At 40.1% G+C, this 23,917-nt stretch overlaps 1 protein-coding gene across 1 annotated transcript in view; it reads right to left on the reverse strand.

Annotated features, from left to right (window-relative positions):
• The window catches only part of PLPPR4 (phospholipid phosphatase related 4), a 55,162-nt gene extending 48,976 nt beyond the window's left edge, over positions 1–6,186 (reverse strand). Inside the window, exon 1 of the mRNA XM_061411104.1 lies at positions 5,864–6,186. Within this exon, the coding sequence (XP_061267088.1) occupies positions 5,864–5,941 (78 nt within the window). The 5' untranslated portion in view covers positions 5,942–6,186. The remainder of the gene's footprint in view (positions 1–5,863) is intronic.
• Positions 6,187–23,917: the final 17,731 nt, after the last annotated feature.

The raw sequence follows: 23,917 nt of genomic DNA on the forward strand, positions 1-23,917 counted from the left end.
TCACTTAACTGCTGTGTCCCCAGAAAGACATTTAGCTCTTTGAGTTACAACTTATTGATTTAAAAAATACAGATAATAATGCCTTCTTGATAGTGTGCTGTGCTGTGCTTCATCGCTCAGTCATGTCCGACCCTCTGTGACCTTACAGACTGTAGCCCGCCAGGCTCCTCTATCCATGGGGATTCTCCAGGCAAGAATACTGGAGTGGGTTGTCATGCCCTCCTCCAGGGGATCTTCCCGACTGAGGGATCAAACCCAGGTCTCCTGGATTGCAGGCATATTCTTTACTGTCTGAGCCACCAGGGAAGCCCATGAACACTGGAATGGGTAGCCTATCCCTTCTCCAGGGGATCTTCCTGACCCAGGAATCGAACTGGGGTTTCCTGCATTGCAGGCAGACTCTTTACCAGCTGAGCTACCAGGGAAGCCCCTTCTTGATACTACCTTAATACAAATAATACTACCATTTAAAGTAGTTCTCAGGATTAAAGATAATGTATACATAGTCTGTAATATAAAGGAGGCTTGAAATCGTCTATTCTTTATTATTATTATCATTAACACCCTTTAAGGTTGGTAGAATGCACCCATTTTTTTCCCTACTAGGACAGGGATCACTATGAGTGACTTGACCATGGAGACACAGTAAGACAGTGGAGCAACCTAGGAATAGTATAGAATTCCCTAACAGCTGGTTCTATGTTCAAGACCCGGTTTCAGTATTTGTGGAAATGTCCTCATTTAGTGTCTCTAGAACCCAGGACTCTATTATTGTCTCTATTTCCTTTTTGTTTTTCACCAAAGGACTCTGCACTGTAACTTTAAAACAAGAAGAAAGATTTGTCAGCTTGTCTCTCTAGGTAGGGTTTGGACTTCTTTGAGTGGACCACCTATGCCATGCTGAAAAGGGAAAAACCCTACAACCACTATTTTGGTATGTGCGATGCAGAAATGTTGTCATTTTGTACTTCCTGCTGATGCTAAAATTTATGTAAATGGCAATCAGGTAGATTTCCCAGGAAGATCGTGTGAGTTATAAAATTTTCACATAGATCTTGAGCTAAACAGAAATCTTATGAATTAATGTTTGCTAAAATTAAGATACAGTGGACACTTTCCAGTGAGGAAAAACATAAAAACATATTAAGGTTCTGTCAAGACACAATAATGTACGGGCATGATGTTCAGACTGAACTAACCAGAGTATCTTTGCTTCCTTAAACAAAGGCCTTTTGAACTTCTTCAGGCAAGTCAGTAACAGAGAAATGATGGCTTTTACTCCTGAACGCAATGTCTAGATATTGATTTAAACTATAGTAACTAACCTGCATTAACAAAATCCTGAAACATATCCATTAAGTACAATATTCAATTAGTGAAAATTTTCTATATGATTTCAAGCCTGTCATGTTTAAAATATTTTGAACTGGCTTCAGGTAGTTATTTCACATTCAAAGGCTAGAGAATCTTTTCCCCATTTATTTATTAAGAACTTGCAACTTTTGGTTTCAAGGTTAATTTGTCATTTGTTTATAGTAGATACTGAGTCAGTGTGAACTCATATCTTGGAAAAGGATGACTAATGAGAACAAAATTGTGAGTCTGAGCACAGGTGGAACCATTGTTAAGCTTTGCATAAAGGAAATGTATTAGGCACAGAACCAGCCTTCTCATGGATAATATTGGGTTCTTAGGCTACAACACCTTTTATTAATTTGAGGTGTGCTGCCGGCTGCAATTGCACTGTAAGTGATACAACCATCACTTGGAGAGGGTTTTGGAACTTTAAAGGCAAGAGAAACCTTTTCTTCAGTGGAATGTTCCTTTTCACCCGCTTTTCTGTTTAACCTGATAAGGCCTAGGGTATGCTTGTTTTAAAGTTCCTTTCATAACTCGACTTTTCTCTTCCCAAATTAAACAGTGCAAAATTGAATTGTTGAACATGTTCATAAAGTGAGGTACCATGTTGGAAATCATTTGTGTTTTTCAAATTAACATGTAATATTGATATATTTAATTACTGTCAACCATAAACCCCTTTATCAGCATAAACAATTGGCAGCATAAAGCAAAAATGTAAGAAAAAATTAATTTTATCCATTAATTTACCATTTGTTTATCATCGAGTTTGGACATCACCTAGGACATGATTACTTGATTTTAGTGACTGAGTACCTCAGCCTATATATAGGATATAATTTCTATACCCTGACACCATGCAAAAGCACCTGATACATCCTGAGTGCATATTCTAGCTCAGGTATGATAGCTGGTATATTTCATGCTTTAACTGCATAATATTTTCTAAGATACATGGATATTATAATTGCTAGTACATATGAATAAATATATTTATGTCATATCATATAATTTTTATCACATATGTAGAAATTGAGGATGAGAGAAGTACCTTGGCCAGAATTATCCAAGTAGTATGAAGAACAGGTGGTATATGAACCAGGTCAATCTGTCTATCAGACCAGGTTTTCTGGCCATAATTCAATTTAGCCTGATTTCAGCCCCATCTGGTTGGAATGAATGTTGTTCTTCACTTTCCTAGTTAGTTTCTTCATGTGTTATGCTGTGCTTAGTTGCTCAGTCATGTCTGACTCTTTGTGACCCCATGGACAGTAGCCCACCAGGCTCCTCTGTCCATGGGGATTCTCCAGGCAAAAATACTGGAGTGTGTTGTCATGCCCTCCTCCATGGGATCTTTCCAGCCTAGGGATTGAACCCAGGTCTCCTGCATTTCAGGCAGATTCTTTACCATGTGAGCCACCAGGGAAGCCTGAGAATACTGGAGTGTGTAGCCTTTCCCTTCTCCAGGGGATTTTCCTGACCCAGGAATTGAACCCGGGTCTCCTGCATTGCAGGTGGATTCTTTACCAGCTGAGCTACCAAGGAAGATGTAGTTTCTTCATATTTAATGCCTATCATGAATAGCAATTTTAAACAGCCTGAACTCCAAGAAGAAAGGCAAAGTTTAAATTGTCCGTGGTATCACTGACTTGAGACCCAGAGACTTTTTCTCTAAAATTTCTTTAGAGTATCTTCTGTTATAGAGAAACTTTATTTGGGATGATAGGAAAATGTGTTAGTCTTTTCCTATATTATTTCTGACTTTAGTTATATGTTAAGAAAGGTCTTTCATACTGTAAAATCTAAAAATATATATGGTTATGCTGTTATTACTGTTTCATTTTTAACCATTTCTTAAAATTTAAATTATTGGTCTGTCTGGAATTTATTTTTGTATGGGATATGGTACATGGTTATGGAACCTAACATAGTTACGGAACCTAATTAACTAACTAACAATTCTTAGATCCCATTTTTCTCTTCAAATTCTGGTCTTTTTAACCTTTTTGCTCCTTACATTACTGTCTGACGTAACAGAAAAGACTTGAAGTATGTGCTTTGGGTTGATATGTGGTGAAAGACTCACTCATGTTTCGTTCTTCCATTTTAATTACTAAGGTCTGGGGAAACTATGCTGGAAAGCAAAGTGCCATTAGTCTAGAGCATTTTACTGACATGTTAATTCATGCTATATTTGTTCATCCTCCAAAAGAGATACAAAGCTCATTCTCACTGCCTACAAAATGAGCTATTCCAAAGGAGTACAGTAGTGCATTCTGTCAACTCTTTAAATAATCGGTGTACTAATGTCTCCTCCCATTTTTGAGAGGCTCTTTAGTGGTTCATCATGAATATAAATTTCAGAGAGACCATCTGCAATCCAGTTTTGTGGCTCTTCCCTTGAAGTCTGTTACTCTCAAGACATAATGTCATAAGTGCACATGCAGACTCCATGAATTGTTTTCAAGCAATTGTTCTATAGCTTGCCCTACTAGGGAATCCATAGAGGGTATGTGAATGGGTCAAAGTGAAGGTAATGATTTTGGGCTGTTTCCACTCATGGAAAAGAACAAACATTTGTGAGATGTTTGTTCCTAGAGAACATATTTCAAATGAATTTTAAGGCATTTTTACTTTTAAAATTTTAAATTAAAAGATAATGTACTCCTATTAAAGGCACCTCAAAAGTGCACACATAGATTCTTTTAAGGTGGATCCTTAATTCTCTGGTTTGCATCCTCTTTCATGAAAGTGTTTTCCTCGAAGTCATACAGCTACAATCTAAATGTGGTCAGATTCTAGCTGACTTCAGGTGCACTCTGTTCTGGAGGCAGAAGCCAGCAATTAACTGATTTCTCCTGGACAGATGTAATAGATCCAGAAGGGAATGAACATGCTTTTGCACAAAACCACAGCGGATTAGCAATGCGACAAGTGGCCTGACAGGATTTAACTTGAAGGCAGGGATCTCATCTCTCTATCCCTTAACCCTGTTCATCATGGAATCTTCTGTGCCCACATTTTTTTCCTCTGGAAAACTCTTCATAAGCTTTCAACAAAATTATCTAAACCATGGCCTCAAAATCCCTTGTGAAAAGAGAAAGGACAAAAATAAATGAATCAATTAATTACTTTAAATAAACAGGTCAGTTTTTTCCCTTCTTTTCTATGGGTCATGGATGAAGGAATCACCCATCATTTCTCTGAGACTTATGCAAATCACGTACATCTTTTTTTAACCCTGAAACCATTTTTTTTTTTTAATTTGCAAGACCTAAGGGAAACTTGCAGGTATACTGTTATCTATAAAAACAATCTGACAATGTCACTTCTCCCAAGTTTCAAAACAGTGACTATACCTCAACACAGATAAGCCTCACAATCATCAGATACAGAATCTACTATCTGTACTTGTAAGTGCTAAACCTCCATATTTGGCTGAAAAGACAACCAAGGAAGGATATTTATAATTCAGCAATGGTCTTATACTTCTCTCTGCAATCCAGGCTCTAATTACACAGAATATAGTTTTATGCTTAAAAACCATATGATTTCACTAAACATATCCAACACATCTCTTCTCTACCTATGATTTAATAAACCTCTTGCTTAAAAATGTCTTCCTAATGCAATGGACCACAGTGCATGGAATCACCGGACCTGTCAATCTTTATAACCCTCCCATAAATTGTTCCTCCCTTAAATACCGCATTTTGGTAACTTAGACGCTCATTATGATTATATCTGCATGTTAACTGCTTATCTGTGATACTGCTCAGCGCAGAATAAATGCACATGTACAAACCATGTAAAATCAGATGATGTCATTTATTTTAAAAATATTATACATACATATACATATGTATACATATACATGTATATATGCATTTAATTTTTGTTAACCATGGAAAAAAGCCAATAGATTGATACCTAGAGATGTGGACCCAATTTTAGAAGCAGATGTGAACATCATAGTAATTTTAGTAGGGGAGGGGCTTTTTGTTTTTGTTTTTGTGTAATAAAGCAATCGATATTCCTAATCCTATATAAATATCCCCAGCCCTCAAACACCCAGGGCATGACTGTGTTTATTTGAACTCCCTTAGAAAGCTCACAGAGTTCTAGACAGGTATTTGTAGATTGAGGACACAAATCCTAAAATATCAGCATCATGGCCCTTCCAGGCCAGGGACGACGCTGTGCACACAGGCAGTCCAGGAGGGCCAGGGAACTAGCCCCACACTCACTCACACAGGTACCTCCCCGTCTGCAGGCCACCTAGCAGTGGCAACGCTACTGGCAACCAGCCTGGCTGGCGGGCACTCACAGGCACACTCCGGGGAGATCCCGAGAAACCTAGGGGGGAAAGGGGAGCGTGGGGGCATTTGGGGGCAGCAGCGCGCACCCAGCACGGTCTCTGCGCCTCCAGCATCTTCCGGGACCCGAACTGGCTCCAGAGCCGCCCGGAGGATCTGCATTATGCCAAGGCGCTGGGCCAACTCACCTCCACGAAATAAAAGCAGGGCAGGAGGGTCACGCTGTCCTTGATCACTTTGCCCTTTGGCCTCTCCTTCGCCGACATCCCTGCCGCCTGTCCGGGATGCGTCCTCCCCGGGGCGAGGTGTGCACAGCGCAGCCAAGGCGAGATGCCTCCTCCAGCCGCAAGCGCCCGGCGCCGCTGATGTCACGTTCCCCGCGGGCACCGCTGGAGCCAGAGCGGTGCAGGCAGCGCCCCCGCCTCTCCCCGCCCCTTTTTGCAGCAACCCAGCGGCTCCCAGAGCGAGCAGGTCCTCCGCCTCCCCTACTCTGGCTGCCACCCCCAGTTTTTCTCGGCGGAGACGTCCAGCTCCTTCCTCCAAGCTGTTGCTGCAATGGCTTCCCCTCCCCGCCACCCTCCCTCCGCTCTCCACAGCCCTGGCGAGGCTTCGTGGCGGTCGGGGCTTGACGTCAAGAATCGGCAAAGGGGGACGCACCCCTGGATGCTGCAGCAGCGAGGCTGAGGAGACCAGGCACCCACGGGCCCCCGGGAAGCCTCCTGGATCCGTCTAGGAACTCTAACTTCAGGATTGCTGGAGAGCGGAAGCTCAGCTCTTGCGCACTGACCCGCAGCGCGAAAACCGACCTCCACCTGCGCGAAATTAAAACTTAGATCCCATACTGAAAAGTAGGCCGTGGTGGGAACTCACTGAGAGCTGGCTGCCATCCAGGAATGACTTCCCCGACTGAGGATTCTCTGCCTAGGAGACTCCCTGGCTCCCTAGGACACTGACTTAACCTGCTGATAAACTTTCACTATTGTCTGTCTGGGTATGGTGAGGCACTGGTGGAGGCGGATGTGTGGGCATCCTCATATAGCCCCAAAGCCACGGTATTATGCTCTTACCTCATCATCGCACCCCCGGAACCACGTCAGTATTACAGTCATAACCGTAAAAGGAGGCACTTCTCAGCCATTAACAATCTAAATTAAGTCCTTCACTTTGTTGTTGATGTTCTTGGCTTGTCTCAACTTTATGATGATTTTGGCAACCCAGAGGTGTCAAATGACATAGAGGAAAAAAAAACCTAAAAAATATAAAATACTGTGTTATGCTAAGTAAGATAACCCACTTCTAGGATTACATCGCCCTGGTCATTTCAAAGTCTCCACATTAAGCATCTGAGAGCCAATTCGCACCGAACTTTTCAACTCACTTCAATTGCTAGCCTGTCTTAGTTTGGGCTTCTATAAAACAAACAAACAAGCAAACACATAGACTGGGTAGTTTAGACAACAGATTAGTTTCTCACCATTCTGAAAGCTAGAAGTGCCAGTTCAGGCTGCCAGCAAGATCAGGCTGTGGTGAGGATTCTCTTCTTGGCTGTATGCTTACATAGAGGAAAAAGAGAGCTACTTTTCTGGTCTCTCCTTATGAGGGCACTAATCCCATCATGAGGGAACCACCCTCATTTGTTGTTATTTTTCAGTTGTTCAGTTGTGTCAGACTCTCTGTGACCCCATGGATGCAGCACACCAAGCTTCCCTGTCCTTCACCATCTTCCTGGAGCTTGCTCAAACTCATGTCCATTGAGTCAGTGATGCCATCCAACCCATCTCATCCTCTGTCACCCGCTTCTCTTCCTGCCTCAGTCTTTCCCAGCATCAGGGTCTTTTCAAATGAGTCAGCTCTTTGCATCAGGTGGCCTAATATCGGAGCTTCAGCTTCAATATCAGTCCTTCCAATGAATATTAAGGGTTTATTTCCTTTAGGATTGACTGGTTTGATCTCCTTGAAGTCCAAGGAACTCTCAAGAGTCTTCTCCAACACCACAGTTCTAAAGCATTAATTCTTTAGTGCTTAGCCTTCTTATGGTCCAACTCTCATATCCATACATGACTACTAGAAAAACCATCCTCATGACCTCATCTAAATCTGATTGCCCCTCAAAGATCTCACCTCCAAATACTGTCATCTTGGGGGTTAGGGTTTCAATATATGAATTTTGAGGAGCCACAAATACTCAGTCCATCACATACTCCAGTCGATCTTTGGCAGCATCAAGATAGTCTGATCTACCAATGTCCATATTTCTGATCTACCACTGCCACTACCATCTCATACCGTTACCTTCTACTGGTTTAGGTTCCAGAATTCAACAGTATTATCTCTCAGTTCCTACTTCTTGTTCACCACACTCACCTGGCAAAACCCCAGCTCAGTTAAACCCAATTCTCTGCCTTTACCAGAAGGTGGATGGAGAAGAACTCACAACTATGTGGTTCTGTGCCACATCAGACTCAGGACTACAAACTTCAAATAGTCCCTACTACTTCTCACATAGTCTTACTCTGTTCACTTTCTTATTCTCTAAGGACAAACTCACACCTCTTTTAGTCTCTTCAAACCTTGACATTTTCAGCTAATGACTTTAACTTGTTTTCATTCAGTTCTTTGTTGTTCAGTTGCTCAGTCGTGTCTGACTCTCTGTGACCCCATGGACTGCAGCATGCCAGGCTTCCCTGTCCTTCACCATCTCCCAGAGCTTGCTCAAACTCATGTCCATTGAGTCAGTGATGCCATCCATCTCATCCTCTGTTGTCGCCTCCTCCTCCCACCTTCAATCTTTCCCAGCATCAGGGTCTTTTCCAATGAGTCAGTTCTTTGCATCAGGTGGCCCAAGTATTGGAGTTTCAGCTTCAGTATCAGTCCTTCCAATGAATATTCAGGACTGATTTCCTTTAGGATTGACTGGTTTGTTCCCTGGACTTGCAGTCTAAGGGACTCACAAGAGTCTTCTCCAAATCCATAGTTCAAAAGCATCAATTCTTCAGTGTTTAGCCTTCTTTATGGTCCATCTCTCACATATATACATAACTACTGGAAACACATAGCTTTGACTAGATAGATCTTTGTTGGCAAAGTAGTGTCTCTGCTTTTTAATACACAATCAAGTTTTGTCATGGCTTTTCTTCCAAGGAGCAAGCGACTTTTAATTTCATGGCTGCAGTCACCACCATCTGCAGTGATTTTCGAACCCAAGAAAATAAAGTCTCTCACTGTTTCCATTGTTTTCCCATCTATTTGCCCTGAAGTGATGGGACAGGGTGCCATGATCTTAGTTTTCTGAATGTTGAGTTTTAAACCAGCTTTTTCACTCTCCTCTTTCACTTTCATCAACAGGTTCTTTAGTTCCTCTCCGCTCTCTGCTATTAGGGTGGTGTCATCTGCATATCTGAGGTTATTGATATTTCCCCTCTCAATCTTGATTCCAGGTTATGCTTCATCTAGCCAGGCATTTCACATGATGTACTATGCATATAAGTTAAACAAACAGGTTGACAATATACAGCCTTGATGTTCTACTTTCCCAATTTTGAACCAGTCTGTTTTTCCATATCCAGTTCTAGCTGTTGCTTTTAGACCTGCATCCAGATTTCTCAGGAGGCAGGTGAGGTGGTCTGGTATTCCCATCACTTGAAGAATTTCCCACAGTTTGTTGTGATCCACACAATCAAAGGCTTTAGTGTAGTCAATGAAGCGAAAGTAGATGTTTTCCTGAAATTCTCTTGCTTTTTCTATGATCCAACAGATGTTGGCAATTTGATCTCTGATTCCTGTCTTTTCTAAATCTAACTTGAACATCTGGAAGTTCTTGGTTTACGTACTGTTGTAGTCTCTCTTGGAGAATTTTGAGCATTACTTTGATAGCATATGAAGTGACTACAATTGTGCTACAGTTTGAACATTCTTTGGCACTGCCCTTCTTTGGGATTAGAATGAAAACTGACCTTTTCCAGTCCTGTGGCCACTGCTGAGTTTTCCAAGTTTGCTGGCATATTGAATGCAGCACTTTAACAGCATCATCTTTTAAGATTTGAAATAGCTCAGGTGAAATTCCATCATCCCCACTAGCTTTGTTCATAGTGATGCTTCCTAAGACCCACTTGACTTTACACTCCAAGATGTCTAGCTCTAGGTGAGTGATCACACCATCATGGTTATCTGGATCATGAAGATCTTTTTTGTATAATTTTTCTGTGTATTCTTGCCACCTCTTCTTAATATCTTCTGCTTCTCTTAGGTCCATAACATTTCTGTCCTTTATTGTGCCCATCTTTGCATGAAATGTTCCCTTAGTATCTCTAATTTTCTTGAAGAGTTTTCTAGTCTTTCCCATTCTATTGTTTTTCTCTATTTCTTTGCACTGTTCACTTAGGAATGCTTTCTCATCTCTCCTTGCTATTCTTTGGATCTCTTCATTCAGATGGGTATGTCTTTCCTTTTTTCCTTTGCCTTTTGCTTCTCTTATTTTCTCAGCTATATGTCAGGCCTCCTCAGATGGCCATTTTTTCTTTTTGCCTTTCTTTTTTTTTGGGGTATGATTTTGATTACTGCCTCCTGTACTATATCATGAGTCTCAGTCCATCATTCTTCAGGCACTCTGTCTATCAGATCTAATCCCTTGAATCTATTTCTCACTTCCACTGTACAACCATAAGGGATTTGATTTAGGTCATATCTGAATTGCCTACTGATTTCCCCTACTTTCTTCAATTTAAGTCTGAATTTGGCAATAAACAATTCATGATCTGAGTCATAATCAGCTCCCTGTCTTGTTTTTGCTGACTGTATAGAGCTTCTCCTTCTTCGGGTGCAAAGAATATAATCAATCTGATTTGGGTATTGACCATCTGGTGATGTCCATGTGTAAAGCCATCTCTTGTGTTGTTGGAAGAGCACATTTGATATTACCAGTACATTCTCTTGGCAAAGCTCTGTTAGCCTTTGCTTTGCTTCATTTTGTACTCCAAGGCCAAACTTGCCTATTACTATAGGTATCTCTTGACTTCCTACTTTTGCAGAATGGTCTCTGTTTGCTCCAAGGCAAACCATTCAGTATCAGAGTAATCCTAATCTATGCCCCAACCACTAATGCCAAATAAGCTGGAAAGGAAAGGAAAATGAAGTTGCTCAGTCGTATCCAACTCTTTGCGACCCCATGGACTATAGCCTACCGGGCTCCTCTGTCCATGGCATTTTCCAGACAATAGTACTGGAGTGGATTGCCATTTCTTTCTCCAGGGGATCTTCCCGACCTAGGGATTGAACCTAGGTCTCCCGCATTATAGACAGATGCTTTACCGTCTGAGCCACCAGGAAGCTGGAGTTGAATTTTAATCAGAGAATGAAATTAATCAGAAGAGAATTCTGCCTTCTTCCAAACCTGACTACTTCCCTCCAACCTCCATCCTTCACAGGTACCACTGTCTCCTTCCTGGACTGGCACCATAGCTTCCAGGTGTTCTACCAGCTTCTTCCCTTGCTACCCTTATAACCTACAAACAAGTCCCTATGCAGCAACCAGAAATATTTTGACAAGTAAATCTAATTTTGTCATTCTTCCCAAACCCTGCAAGAGCTTTCCATCACATTCAGGAGAAAATCCAAACTCCCCGTCTCTTCTTCAAAGCCCAGGTACCCTGCCTGACTCATGGACCTCATTCATAGTGCTTTGTGCCTTAGTGGTTTGGCAATCCCAATCTAGCTTTGTATTATCTCAGGGACTTAGATAGTACTATCTCAGGGACTTGGACTCTTTGCAACCCCAGGGATGGTAGCCTGCTAGGCTCTTCTGTCCATGGGGTTTTCCAGGCAAGAATACTGGGGTGGGTTGCCATTTCCTTCTCCAGTTAATCATCCCAGGCCTCCATTATTCTTTACTCTTACACATTATTTTCTTTTTCTTCATAGATCTTATAATTATCTGATAGCTTATGAAGTATTGATTGGCCAGCTTTTTCATTGCCTTCTCTCCTGCTAGAACGTAAGCTCTATAAGATTGAGCACTTTTTTTTTTTTTTTAATCATTAAGTGTCTAGCTAGTGGGACTGTTTCTGGAAAATAATAGATCTTCAGTAAATATTTGTTCAAAAACATGGATGAGTCAGTTAAGTGATGCACATAAAATCATGTAGCAGCTTCTCCCACCTACTAAATGTTCAATAATTGCTAACTGATTCCATTATTAATTATCATGTTATTGACCAGATGTGTTTCTCACTACTACCTAAGCTACTTTGTGTGTGTGAGTATTTTTTCTTCAATTTTCTCAATATCTAGACAGAATTGACAATTCTTGGTAGGTATTGAAAAGTAAGTTAGAACTTTCCTGAATTTATCATCCTGGAAACTCAGCATTTATGTATAAAGGTAAATAAAACACAAGGCTAAAACTATAGCTCCCTAATGTCATTGGCCAGGAGCTGAAAATACATGTCAAAATACCAGAGATACATCCTGACTGCACCTCAATAATTTAGGAAATATATTGAGACATCAGAAAGGCACTCACCTTTCCTCTCTAGGTTATTTGACCAACTTGACCTGATCACATGGTCAGGGATCAAGAAATACTTCAGAATTCAAAGCCAATTCCTATTGCAAATTCTTTATCACTCTCTTACCCAGTTTCTCTTTCTTTCTCTCCCCGTTCTTTTAAAATACTCTTCCCTATGTAAAATCATTTCACTAAGCAATCAAGCTACTCATGCAATCCCTTAAATACTAAACAGAGTAATAATGCCTATATTAGGGTAACAGTTTAATGCATTTTACCTACTTGAACTTTTGATGCTCAAACAAAGCAATAAGCAGGGAAATTTTCCCCCTATTTTTTAGAAAAGTCTTGAAGACAAGATTCAGAGATGAAAAATAAATAAATAAAAGATTGAATCAGAGGAGAAAGAGATTTGGAGTCAGAAGAACTGAGTTCAAGCCCAGGATTTGTTACATTTGAAGTATGCTCTTGAGAAAGTCATTTAATAACTCTAAGCTTCAGTTTACTAACTTGTAAAGTGAGAAAAGTATTTGGTATCACTGACAGCACCATTCTCTAGCTCAAATGTGTGCAAATGAAATTGGTAGATGATCAAATTGGCTCATCCATTCATACATTCATCCATTCAACCTACAAATATTGATTGACCCTCAACTGTGTGAGAGGTATTTTTCCTTCTGAATATCTACTGGAGAGAAGAGATATGGTTCCTGCCCTCACAGAGCTCACAGTCTAATGCAGGTGGAGAGGAGAGAGACACAGATAACACATTAATCACAGCAATAAGAAAACACTTACATGATGCTCACCACAGATGAGGCACTGTTAAAAGTGCTTGGCACATGTTACCTCATTTAATTCTCACCACATCCTTAAGAATGGGTACCACCCTCCCACATTTTTTCAGTAAAAGAAACTGAGAGTTGGAGAGGTTAGTTATGGTTATGCAAGTGCAACGAGTATAATTACTATAATTAGTGAAGCTGAGATTTTGAACTCAGTGGATTTCTTCAGTTCTGTGATCTTAAGGGCTACACATACTGCTCTCTTAGAAAACATATAATTAGGTCTTGTGCTATACACTACTGAGTAAACATTAGAATGCAGTTATAATTACTATGAGAAACTTAAGTATGATGGCCAAGGAAGACCTTAGGAGGAGCTGACATTCAAGCCCGTTTATAGTATTGAGGTTACTACAGGATGGTCCTGAACTGAAAAATATGCTCCATCACACTTTCAAACCATGTAAATCCACCTTTAGGTCAAGGATAGAACTCATATGTTGAATATCGCTTCAGGTATGCCTGCAGGTCCTCATAATTACAGTGGCATTAGAAATAATTTAAGGTGCCTCACAAAACTTGAATATTTTCCATGAAAATCCTGTTTCAGTGCATTCAAATGAAAAATGGCTCCCACTGAAAAAGCTGCACTCTGACATTTTACAAGACAGTGTACTTCCCAGCACAAATAACTTGGAAAAATATGCCTGAAAATGCATTTGACATCATCATTAACACCGTCAGATTCCAGAGATAAGAAAGAAGCAGCTCTTCTATATATCTTTTTTGGTTGCCCACAGCCAAATACAAACCCTTCTTCAGCTTCCTGGCAACTATTCATCCTCAGAATATTTGTCTGACATTTATCTTTAAGGTTATAAAAAGGTGTATTTCATTTAGTAATGTATTTCCCAGATATCAGCTCTCTTCACGGTATTTTGAGGATACACTGTAAGATTTTATTTCATTTTTCTAAGAAACAGAGGTTTAAAAGAACTGAACATCCAGATTGTAAAGGAGGAAAAGTACCGAAATGACGAAGATTCTGGAAGATGGTAAAGGGATTTTCTGGTCCTGGCCTCATCACTGACTAACAGTGAGGTTGTGGAGAAGAACATTTTTACCTCAGGGACTCAAGTTTCCTCACCTGAAAAATGGAGTAGACTTGGTAAATTGAACATCTGTTGTTTCTGTTTGTTCAAGATCTGTCGTTCATTCTTCTTGAGCTTGTTTCTTGAATTTTCCTGATGGACTGTCCTGCTGGTCACAGTCAGGACTGGGCCTGGAATAAAGGTGCTCAGCTCTCTCTGGAGCTGGGAAGGGGGTGGTGAGCCAAGGTAAACAACTGGGCTCTGCTCGCAGGAACTTGAATCTTGAGGAGAGTGGTCCTGAGACAGAAAAGTCTTGGTATCGATTCATGGCAAAAGCAGAGAGAACAGTGATTAATGTTGGTCTTTCAATTTTCAGAATGGCCCTTGACCCATTTCTTTCAGAAGTCTGGCTTTTCTCCTTTTGGTACATCCCATATTCTTTCAAATAAATTCTTCTCTCTGTCTCTATCTCTCTCTTCCTCTCCCCATCTCTCATTTTTCCATTAATTTAGCCAGAGCCCACTTCTGTGACCCCAAACACCTAACTATTACAAAGAATCACAAGACATTCATTTGCTAAATGATTAACTTAAGATCTAAAAAAAAAAAAAAAAAGGCAAACAAATAAAACAAACAGAAAAACCCTTAACAGTATCCTCTGGCAAGAGACATAGGACAGAATTTAAAATTAAATTTTGTATTTACTATCAATGACTTTGGCCCACCGTGGTCTCCTGTGATTCCCTATCAGGGCAGGGTAGAAGGTGATCTGCACAATTCTAGTGAATGTCATTCCCCAGAATATGCCTTTCCTCTGGGGGTAGGGGCTACCCCGAGAAAGTGAAAGTGGCTCAGTTGTGTCCGACTCTTTGCAACCCCACAGACTATACACTCCATGAAATTCTCCAGGCCTGAATACTAGAGAGGGTAGCCTTTCCCTTCTCCAGGGGATCTTCCCAACCCAGGGATCGAACCCAGGTCTCCAGCATTGCAGGTGGATTTGTTACTGGCTGAGCCACAAGGGAAGCCCAAATTCCATAGCAATGATTCGAAGAACAGAACAAAAGTTTGCATTACAGAGCTTTGCTGTGAGTGTGCATTGGCATATTAGTGTGCTGGGAATGGATTACATCTGTCCCACAAAATATTTGTCTCTTCAGGTTGCTTCTGGTTGTGAGCATCCTGGTGGGGAGGTGGAGTATCCTCTGTTAGTATGCCCTGAGGGCTGCTAGCAAGAAAACCAGAGGACTTATATCAGAACTTGCTATTCCAGTGCACTGAACAGAGCCAGGAAGGAGCCCCACCACCTGGAAACCCACTGAGGAGAGCCTGGAATCACTGAACATGCATCTGGACAGCCAGCTGCAGAACATGTTACTGTCACAGCCTCAGGTGTGGCCTGTTGGGGTTGATGAGAGAATGGGCAGATCCAGAAGTCTCCTCGTGGGTATAACTGATATCCCTCTTAGATCTGTTAAGTCTGTCCATGTTTTTTATGGAGTGTCCAACCCACTATGTAGCAACTGCCCCCAAATACATACACTTTCTGCAAATAAGAACATCATTTTTGTTTTGAAACACTTGACATAAAAATACATAATTGGATTTAAAAACATCCAAGTTATCGCAGAAATATAAAGGTTACTTTTATCAATGAAGGCAAATTTATTGGATTTTTTCAATGTAATTTCAAGGGTTGCTGTATTTTTAATGATTACAAAGCAACGATTTTAGATTTTTATTAGCTATGTGTACAGTTTCTCTTTAGTTATGACTATCAAGAAAAAGAATTCAAGTTTTTCTGCCATACAACACCCCTCTGGATAAATATGCCACTCGACTTTCCTTGTCTCAGCTAAACAGCCTTGTTCCCTGCTCTGCAGACTGTCCTCTCCTCTGATGAGCTCGTTTGACCCATACTTGGACCGTGTTCGTTGTTCTGTCCCTGTGCCTCCTCGTATGTGTTCCCCTACCCTGAAATGCATTAACATCTCTCCTTTCTGAATTGTATTCATGCGGCTCCAACGTTCAGTGACCTCTCTCTGAACACCAGTGGTCCTTGTTTTGCACTCTACATTCTAGCTCCTGATTATGAACTCTTTTATTTGATACATTCTAATCTTGTCCTCCCAACTGTAGGAGTGAACTGGGGGAGAGATACTTGCATTTTTCCTTCTGTCCATCTCCCTCCCTTCCACCTCTGCTCTCCCCATTTTGTTCAGCTCTTCATTAGTTCTATGACATTAGAATAGGCTCCAGGCCAGTCTCCCTGGATTCATCTCTTTGTTTTCTGATCAGTTCTTTAATTTTGTAGCAGGATAATTCTCCTAAGCACAATTTTGATTATGCCACTTATCTGCTCAAAATGCTCCATAATTTTCCAGTCTTTATATTGATGTTTATTTAAGGGCTTCCTTGGTCTGGCCTCCACCAATCTGTCTCACTCCTTATTCTCCCCTATTCAGAGCCTACACTCAAGATACCCCAAACTACATGGTATTGCATAAACTATACTCTTCTGCAATGAAGGTTTTTATGTTTGCTTCCTTTTCCACCCTCAAAATTCACAGACAAAAAACAATTTCCTGATGAATCTTACTCAATCTTTTCCAAGTCTAAAAGTCTTTTAAGACTTTCTTTGGACACTGTTTGTAGATCATGTTATTTTCAGCATCAATTGTCTTATTTTTCCTCAAAGATATTTTGCTTCTTGTAAGTATGGGTCATATCTAACTCATCATTCTTTTTCTCTTGAACCTTCAGCATAGTACACATAAAAAGTTCAGTAAATATTTATTGAATGAATGAATGAATTCTATTATTTCTACTCTCCCCGCAGTAGCTAGCACAGCTCTAGAACAATGCAGAGATTCTGAGTACATACTTATTAATTAATTTAGGGTTTTATGAGCCGTGATTCTGTAGGAATAAACACTCTCTCATTCTTTCTCCTTCTCTCTCCCCAACACTTTGAAAATACTGACAATTCTCACAAGAAGTGCAAAAGGACTCTGACACACACCAATGAAAACTTGTTTTAATTAGTCCAGAGTGACTCCTGTTCTCTCAATACTTCAATAATTATTCATTGATTGCACAGTCTGTCTAATGATTAATTCAACACGAGGATGTTGAGTATCTGTCTGGAGCTCCTAAAAAGTGTGCTCCAGTCACCAGATTTTCATCCTCTTCTCTTCTCTGCCCAGTGTCTAGCCAACCAACAGTGATCTCTCTTAAATATTATAGACCAAATTCTCCTAGAGAGACAAGTCCCTTAGGAAGCTACTTTAGGCTGGTCTTCAGGCTCTAACAGATCCAAACATGTTCCATCGTCCATGTGCTAGCTGTCTTCTTTCTCTGAGCACCTGTTCAGTTATGTGGCCCTTGTGTAGATCCTCTGGCCTATTCGGGTCTCCGTAGCTGTTGAACTCCTCTGTGGGCCAAAACTTCTGCTGTGTTTGTCATGCTAAACTACATTTATCTTTATGCTGTCTTAATTTGACTGTCATAATGATAAATATTATGTTTTATTTTTATTGAGGTATAATCAACATGTAATATTACATTGGTTATAGATGTATAACATAAAGATTTGGTATTTGTATACACTGTGAAATGATCACCACAATAAGTCTAGTTCATGCTTGTACCCATGCATAGTTACAGGTTTTTCTTATAATGAGTGTTTTATTATCTACTCTCTTAGCAACTTTCAAATATGCAATATTTCAAATATACCATTCAACACTGTTAACTATAGTCACCATGCTATGTTTCAGAACCAACTATAAGAAAAATTAGAGCAGGAGTTCAGATGATTTTAGAAGGATTTATTGAAGGGAAACATCTTCCTTTATTTATTTATTGAAAGGCACTGTAAAATGATGTAGAAAAGTGGCTCTGAACCTTTGACACCACTCACACCACGTTTATTGTCACAGTATGTGCTCAAAGCACTTATGGAAAGATCAAAAGCAAGACAGCTCTTAAATTAAGATATCTCGTGACTTTAAAATAAAATAGAATTATAGTTTAATTTCTTAGTAATATATAAACTACATGAAAGTTACATATTTAAAACAAACTTTACTCCTTTAGTTATATTTTTGATAAATATTTGTTCACTGATATTTGAAAAATAACCATATTCATGTTGAACTTTATTTTAATGTGCTAAATTAATACAAATTTGATTTCACATAAGTATGGAATCACAAATGGGAGAGGATCTCTTCTGTCTTTGCAGATATATAGATATTGCTCGCTCAAACTCTGGAATTCTCAGATTCATTGACTCAAGTTTTACATGAACTTGTATGTCATTGATTTCTAATCTAGTGAAATATTTTCTCACCCAATTTTATTTTTTATAGGTTCCAGGCATAGGAAACATGTGCTGCTTGGTTTAAAATCACTCCTTCTTCTGAGATAGGACATCTTCTCCATATACAAATTGATATATTATTCTGAAGCATGAGGGCATTTATTGTCATAGAATTCACCATAGTGGTCATGGAGGGAGCACACAACTGAAGTGAAGCCTACCATATGTGACACTCTATCCTCTGGTCTTGAAGATTTACCCAGAGATGGTCATAAAACCAGTGGAAGCCTATCAGAACGTTCTCCCAGGAGTTTTCTAACTAGAGACAGGAAGGAAGGATGCCCTTCCCTTTTTGGTGATAAGACTAAACAAGTGTTAAATCCCAAATTGCCTGTGGTCATGTTTCCTCAACTAAATGAAGAAAGGCTCATAGTAGTAGAAGAGAATAAGGCTGAATCAAGAGAGAATAAAATATCAAAGATAGAGAGAGATTTCTGGGAGTCTTGAGTCCTTGAATTCAATTACCCACAAGATCAGTTGCATAAAAATCTGAGATATTCAATGACATGATTCAATAATCGGACCCTTCCCCAACCACCTGTGCCTGAATTACTTTCCTTTGAATTCCAGTCATTTGTAACCAAAAATCTCTGTGCAATACACACTCTACAAGAATAATACTACTAATGATATTTTAAGAGTTCTTCTCTGGGAATAAAGTATGAGGTGTTCGCAATCAGTGTCTAAATGATGTCAAGCTACAATCTTACAGTGCTGTCATGCTGCAATGTATCACAACAGACTACAAAGTAAACCTCAACACAAGTTATTCATCACTGTATAACTTGTTGGAAGGGATGATGATAAGAGTCTGTGAACCATCATAGGAAGTGATTCTGGTGCTTCATTACTTGTGGGCACACATAGCTTACCCATGTATATAACTCACTGGGACTAACTGAAGTTGGCAAATTTTGATTGGAGGATTGTGCAAGTTGTGTAATGGGCCAGCATGTGTGAGGTGATGACAGAATAAAGATAAGCAGAGTACCAGCAATTTAAAATAACTAAAATATGCAGTGTTCTTGAATTTGCATTTTGGATAATTAACTTTTATTCAATTTAGAAAGCCTAGTCCTTCCAGAAGGAATGACCCAGGAAAATGACCTCACACCGAAATAAGAACTTCTTTTAAATAGGGGTAAACTTTCTTTTTATGATGACAAACTGCTAGTTTATTCTACAGGCAAAGAGAAAAGTCACCTTGGATCAGATCTTTGCTTTGAAAGGTTTCAGTTCAGTTCAGTCGCTCAGTCGTGTCCGACTCTTTGCAACCCCATGAATCGCAGCACGCCAGGCCTCCCTGTTCATCACCAACTCCCGGAGTTCACTCAGACTCACTTCCATCGAGTCAGTGATGCCACCCAGCCATCTCATCCTCTGTTGTCCCCTTCTCCTCCTGCCCCCAATCCCTCCCAGCATCAGAGTCTTTTCCAATGAGTCAACTCTTCACATGAGGTGGCCAGAATACTGGAGTTTCAGCTTTAGCATCGTTCCTTCCAAAGAAATTCCAGGACTGATCTCCTTTAGAATGGACTGGTTGGATCTCCTTGCAGTCCAAGGGATTCTCAAGAGTCTTCTCCAACACCACAGTTCAAAAGTATCAATTCTTTGGTGCTCAGCTTTCTTCACAGTCCAACTCTCACATCCATACATGACCACTGGAAAAACCATAGCCTTGACTAGACGGACATTTGTTGGCAAAGTAATGTCTCTGCTTTTGAATATGCTATCTAGGTTGGTCATACCTTTCCTTCCAAGGAATAAACGTCTTTTAATTTCATGGCTGCAGTCACCGTCTGCAGTGATTTTGTAGCCCAAAAAAATAAAGTCTGACACTGTTTCCACTGTTTCCCCATCTATTTCCCATGAAGTGATGGGACCAGATGCCATGATCTTAGTATTCTGAATGTTGAGCATGAAGGCAACTTTTTCACTCTCCACTTTCACTTTCATCAAGAGGCTTTGTAGTTCCTCTTCACTTTCTGCCATAAGGGTGGTGTCATCTGCATATCTGAGGTTATTGGTGAACTTATTTTATAAAATTTTTTATTGAAAAAAGAGACCCAGACTCTGACACCTATTTAACTGGGTACAGACTACAGGTGACCTAGGATAGCCCTAAACAAGTGGTCTCCTGGTAGGAGGAGACATAGAGACACAAGACGAACACGCTGTAAGGAAAGAGTTTCTGATTCAGTGACCCTGGTCCAAAATAATAGGGCCCAAGCAATGTCAAAGACCAGCTCCCTTTTGGAGGGATATGTAACTAAGCTGGGAAGTCCCTCTGGACTTGACTCTGACATGGTGTGGTGTTTAGAGGAACAATGATGAGCATTTGCAAAACAAGACAGTTCTGACCACGGTATTGTTACAGCCTGTGTGAGATGACACCACCCTTATGGCAGAAAGTGAAGAGGAACTCAAAAGCCTCTTGATGAAAGTGAAAGAGGAGAGTGAAAAAGTTGGCTTAAAGCTCAACATTCAAAAAACTAAGATCATGGCATCTGGTCCCTTCACTTCATGGCAAATAGATTGGGAAACAATGGAAACAGTGGCTGACTTTATTTTTCTGGGCTCCAAAATCACTGCAGATGGTGACTGCAGTTATGAAATTAAAAGACATTTGCTCCTTGGAAGAAAAGTTATAACCAACCTAGACAGCTTATTAAAAAGCAGACAACTTTTACTTTGTTACTTTGCCAACAAAGGTCTGTCTTGTCAAAGCTGTGGTTTTTCCAGTGGTCATGTATGGATGTGAGAGTTGGACTATAAAGAAAGCTAAGTGCCGAAGAATTGATGCTTTTGACTGTGGTGTTGGAGAAGACTCTTGAGAGTCCCTTAGACAGCAAGGAGATCCAACCAGTCAATCCTAAAGGAAATCAGTCCTGAATATTCATAGGAAGGACTGATGCTGAAGCTGAAACTCCAGTACTTTGGCCACCTGATGTGAAGAACTGACTCATTTGAAAAGACCCTGATGCTGGGAAAGATTGAAGGCAGGAGGAGATGGGAACAACAGAGGATGAGATGGTTGGATGGCATCACCGACTCAATGGACATGAGTTTGAGTAAACTCTGGGAGTTGGTGATGGATGGGGAGGCCTGAAATGCTGCAGTCCATGGGGTCATAAAGAGTCGGACATGACTGAGCAACTGAACTGAACTGAGACTCTGAGTCACTGAGGGAATCTGAGCAGCCTTAGACTAACCTGAGTTGGACTGTGGATGATGAAGGTATGGCAGCAAATGGAGCAAAATGTCAGAGGAAGAGTTAGATTTGTGATTCTCTCTTCTGGAGTTGGCAGTGGACTCAGCCTTTTGAGCAACTAATCAGCCCCCTGTGGTCCTTGGTCTCTCCAGAGCAGGGCTCTCACTGACAAGCTCACAGACCAAAGCTAGCCTTCTTTTCTAGTGTCATAGGACACAACTGCCCCCATTCCTTTCTGTATTGTCTGTTACTGCTTTGGTGCTCCTGTGGCAGAGTTGAGGACTTGTGACATAGATTATATCCCCTCACAAAACCTGAAATATTTATTCTTAGGCCCTTTACAGAAACCATTGCTGACTCCTGATATTCAACAACTTTCACAATTTCGCTTTACCTCACCTATTCTTATTCCCAAATTTTGTCTCTGAGTTGACTCTGAGCCCACAAGTTTGCTCTTATCATCTTCAGAATGAACCATGACTTCTTTACGTATCATTTTCACCCATCTCGCTCATGGCTGAGTTCTCAAACAACACCCTGTGTGTGCATGCTGTTGCTTCAGTTTTGTCTGAGTCACTGCAACCCTATGGACTTTAGCCCATCAGGCACCTCTGTCCATGAGATTCTCCAGGCAAGAATGCTGGAGTGCTTTGTTGTGCCCACCTCCAGGAGATTTCCCGACTCAGGAATCCAACCCACATCTCTCGAGTCTCCTGCATTGGCAGGCTAGTTCTTTACCACTAGTGCTATCTGGGAAGCCCAAACAACATCCTACTCCACTACAATATCAAAGTGTTTGATTCTTCAATGTCACATTCTAGGGACATGAAATCACTGAGCGCAGTGAACTTCTGACATGACTTCAAATACACAGAAAAATTTGAACACAAATTTGAGTTTAAAGCTTATGTTTAAAGATTTAAGGGAAATAAAAAATATTTCCTAATATATCACAAAATATAGTCAAGTACTAGTCTTTATAATATATTTAAATTTCAGACATCCATTTGCCTTTGCAGATATTATTCAGAGAAAATGTTAAGCTTTAAATGTCGTAAAATGGCAAGGGCCAAATCAAACGAATATCATTAATTTATTCAATCTGTGCTGAATTCTTTCAGAGGTATTTAATATGGCTTGCAAATTAGAGTAAATCCACCAATTTTTCAGGAAAAACAGATGGGAACTTGGTTTTACTGTCATTTGAACACTGAAACCAATAGTTGTATTGACTAGAAAGGAATATGACTAGATTTAATGGAAATAATATTACAGTTCATTGACTCATTATATTCCAGTTACTTATTGTCATCATACACAATACAATTTTTTAAAGTATATATATTGACTACATACATAGTGAATGTGAAGAAGTAGCTACTCCTGGCATATATCGGCCTCTCTATAATTAACCAAATCAAAATTTAATAATTCAATAACTGCTTATTAAAGAACAACCTTGTTCAAGGTACAGAGATAAATGAACACATTTGTGTTCTCAACAAGTTCATATTATGCTAAGGAAAGTTATGCAAAATCAAATGCTCAGAAAACAGATACTAGTTTTCTAAATTTTTTCTCATCTACCCCTTAAAATGATACAAAAAAAATGCTTTTCCTTGTCCAATTTGTGTTAGTATCAATTTTAAACATATGTTTAAATGATTGCAAAAGATATAATTTTAGCATGTTGTAAATATTTACAACATTGGATAAATCTGTTATATCATTTTAGAACATGTATCCCATGGAACCTAAATGCCATTATGATTTGATACCTACCTTCATTTGCTGGTGGCTCAGACAGTAAAGCATCTGCCTACAGTGTAGAAGACCTGGGTTTGATCCCTGGGTTGGAAAGATCCCCTGGGAAGGAAATAGCAACCCACTCCAGTTCTCTTGCCTGGAAAATCCCATGGATGGAGGAGCCTGGTAGGCTACAGTCCATGGAGTTGCAAAGAGCTGGACATGACTGAGTGATTTCACTTTCTTTCTTTTATTTTCATTCACTAATGATAATAAATGAAAAAGAAATGTTTCCTGTAATGGCAATTTAGGTAGTTGAGACTAACACTCTTGGTAAATGCAACAGACAATATTGAGAAATATCTTCATAACAGCATCAGATACCCAACAAGTCCATGAAGAATAACCAATCTTAGGCCAGTGAGAGTGAATACTACAAAGAGGTGAACTGGAGATGTTGACCTTGGGGACATTTGTCCATGGAGAGCAGGCAACTCATACTTAAGTAAGGAACTAGCGCAAC

This window comes from Bos javanicus, chromosome 3 (assembly GCF_032452875.1).
Source record: "Bos javanicus breed banteng chromosome 3, ARS-OSU_banteng_1.0, whole genome shotgun sequence".
Classification (NCBI taxonomy): domain Eukaryota; kingdom Metazoa; phylum Chordata; class Mammalia; order Artiodactyla; family Bovidae; genus Bos; species Bos javanicus.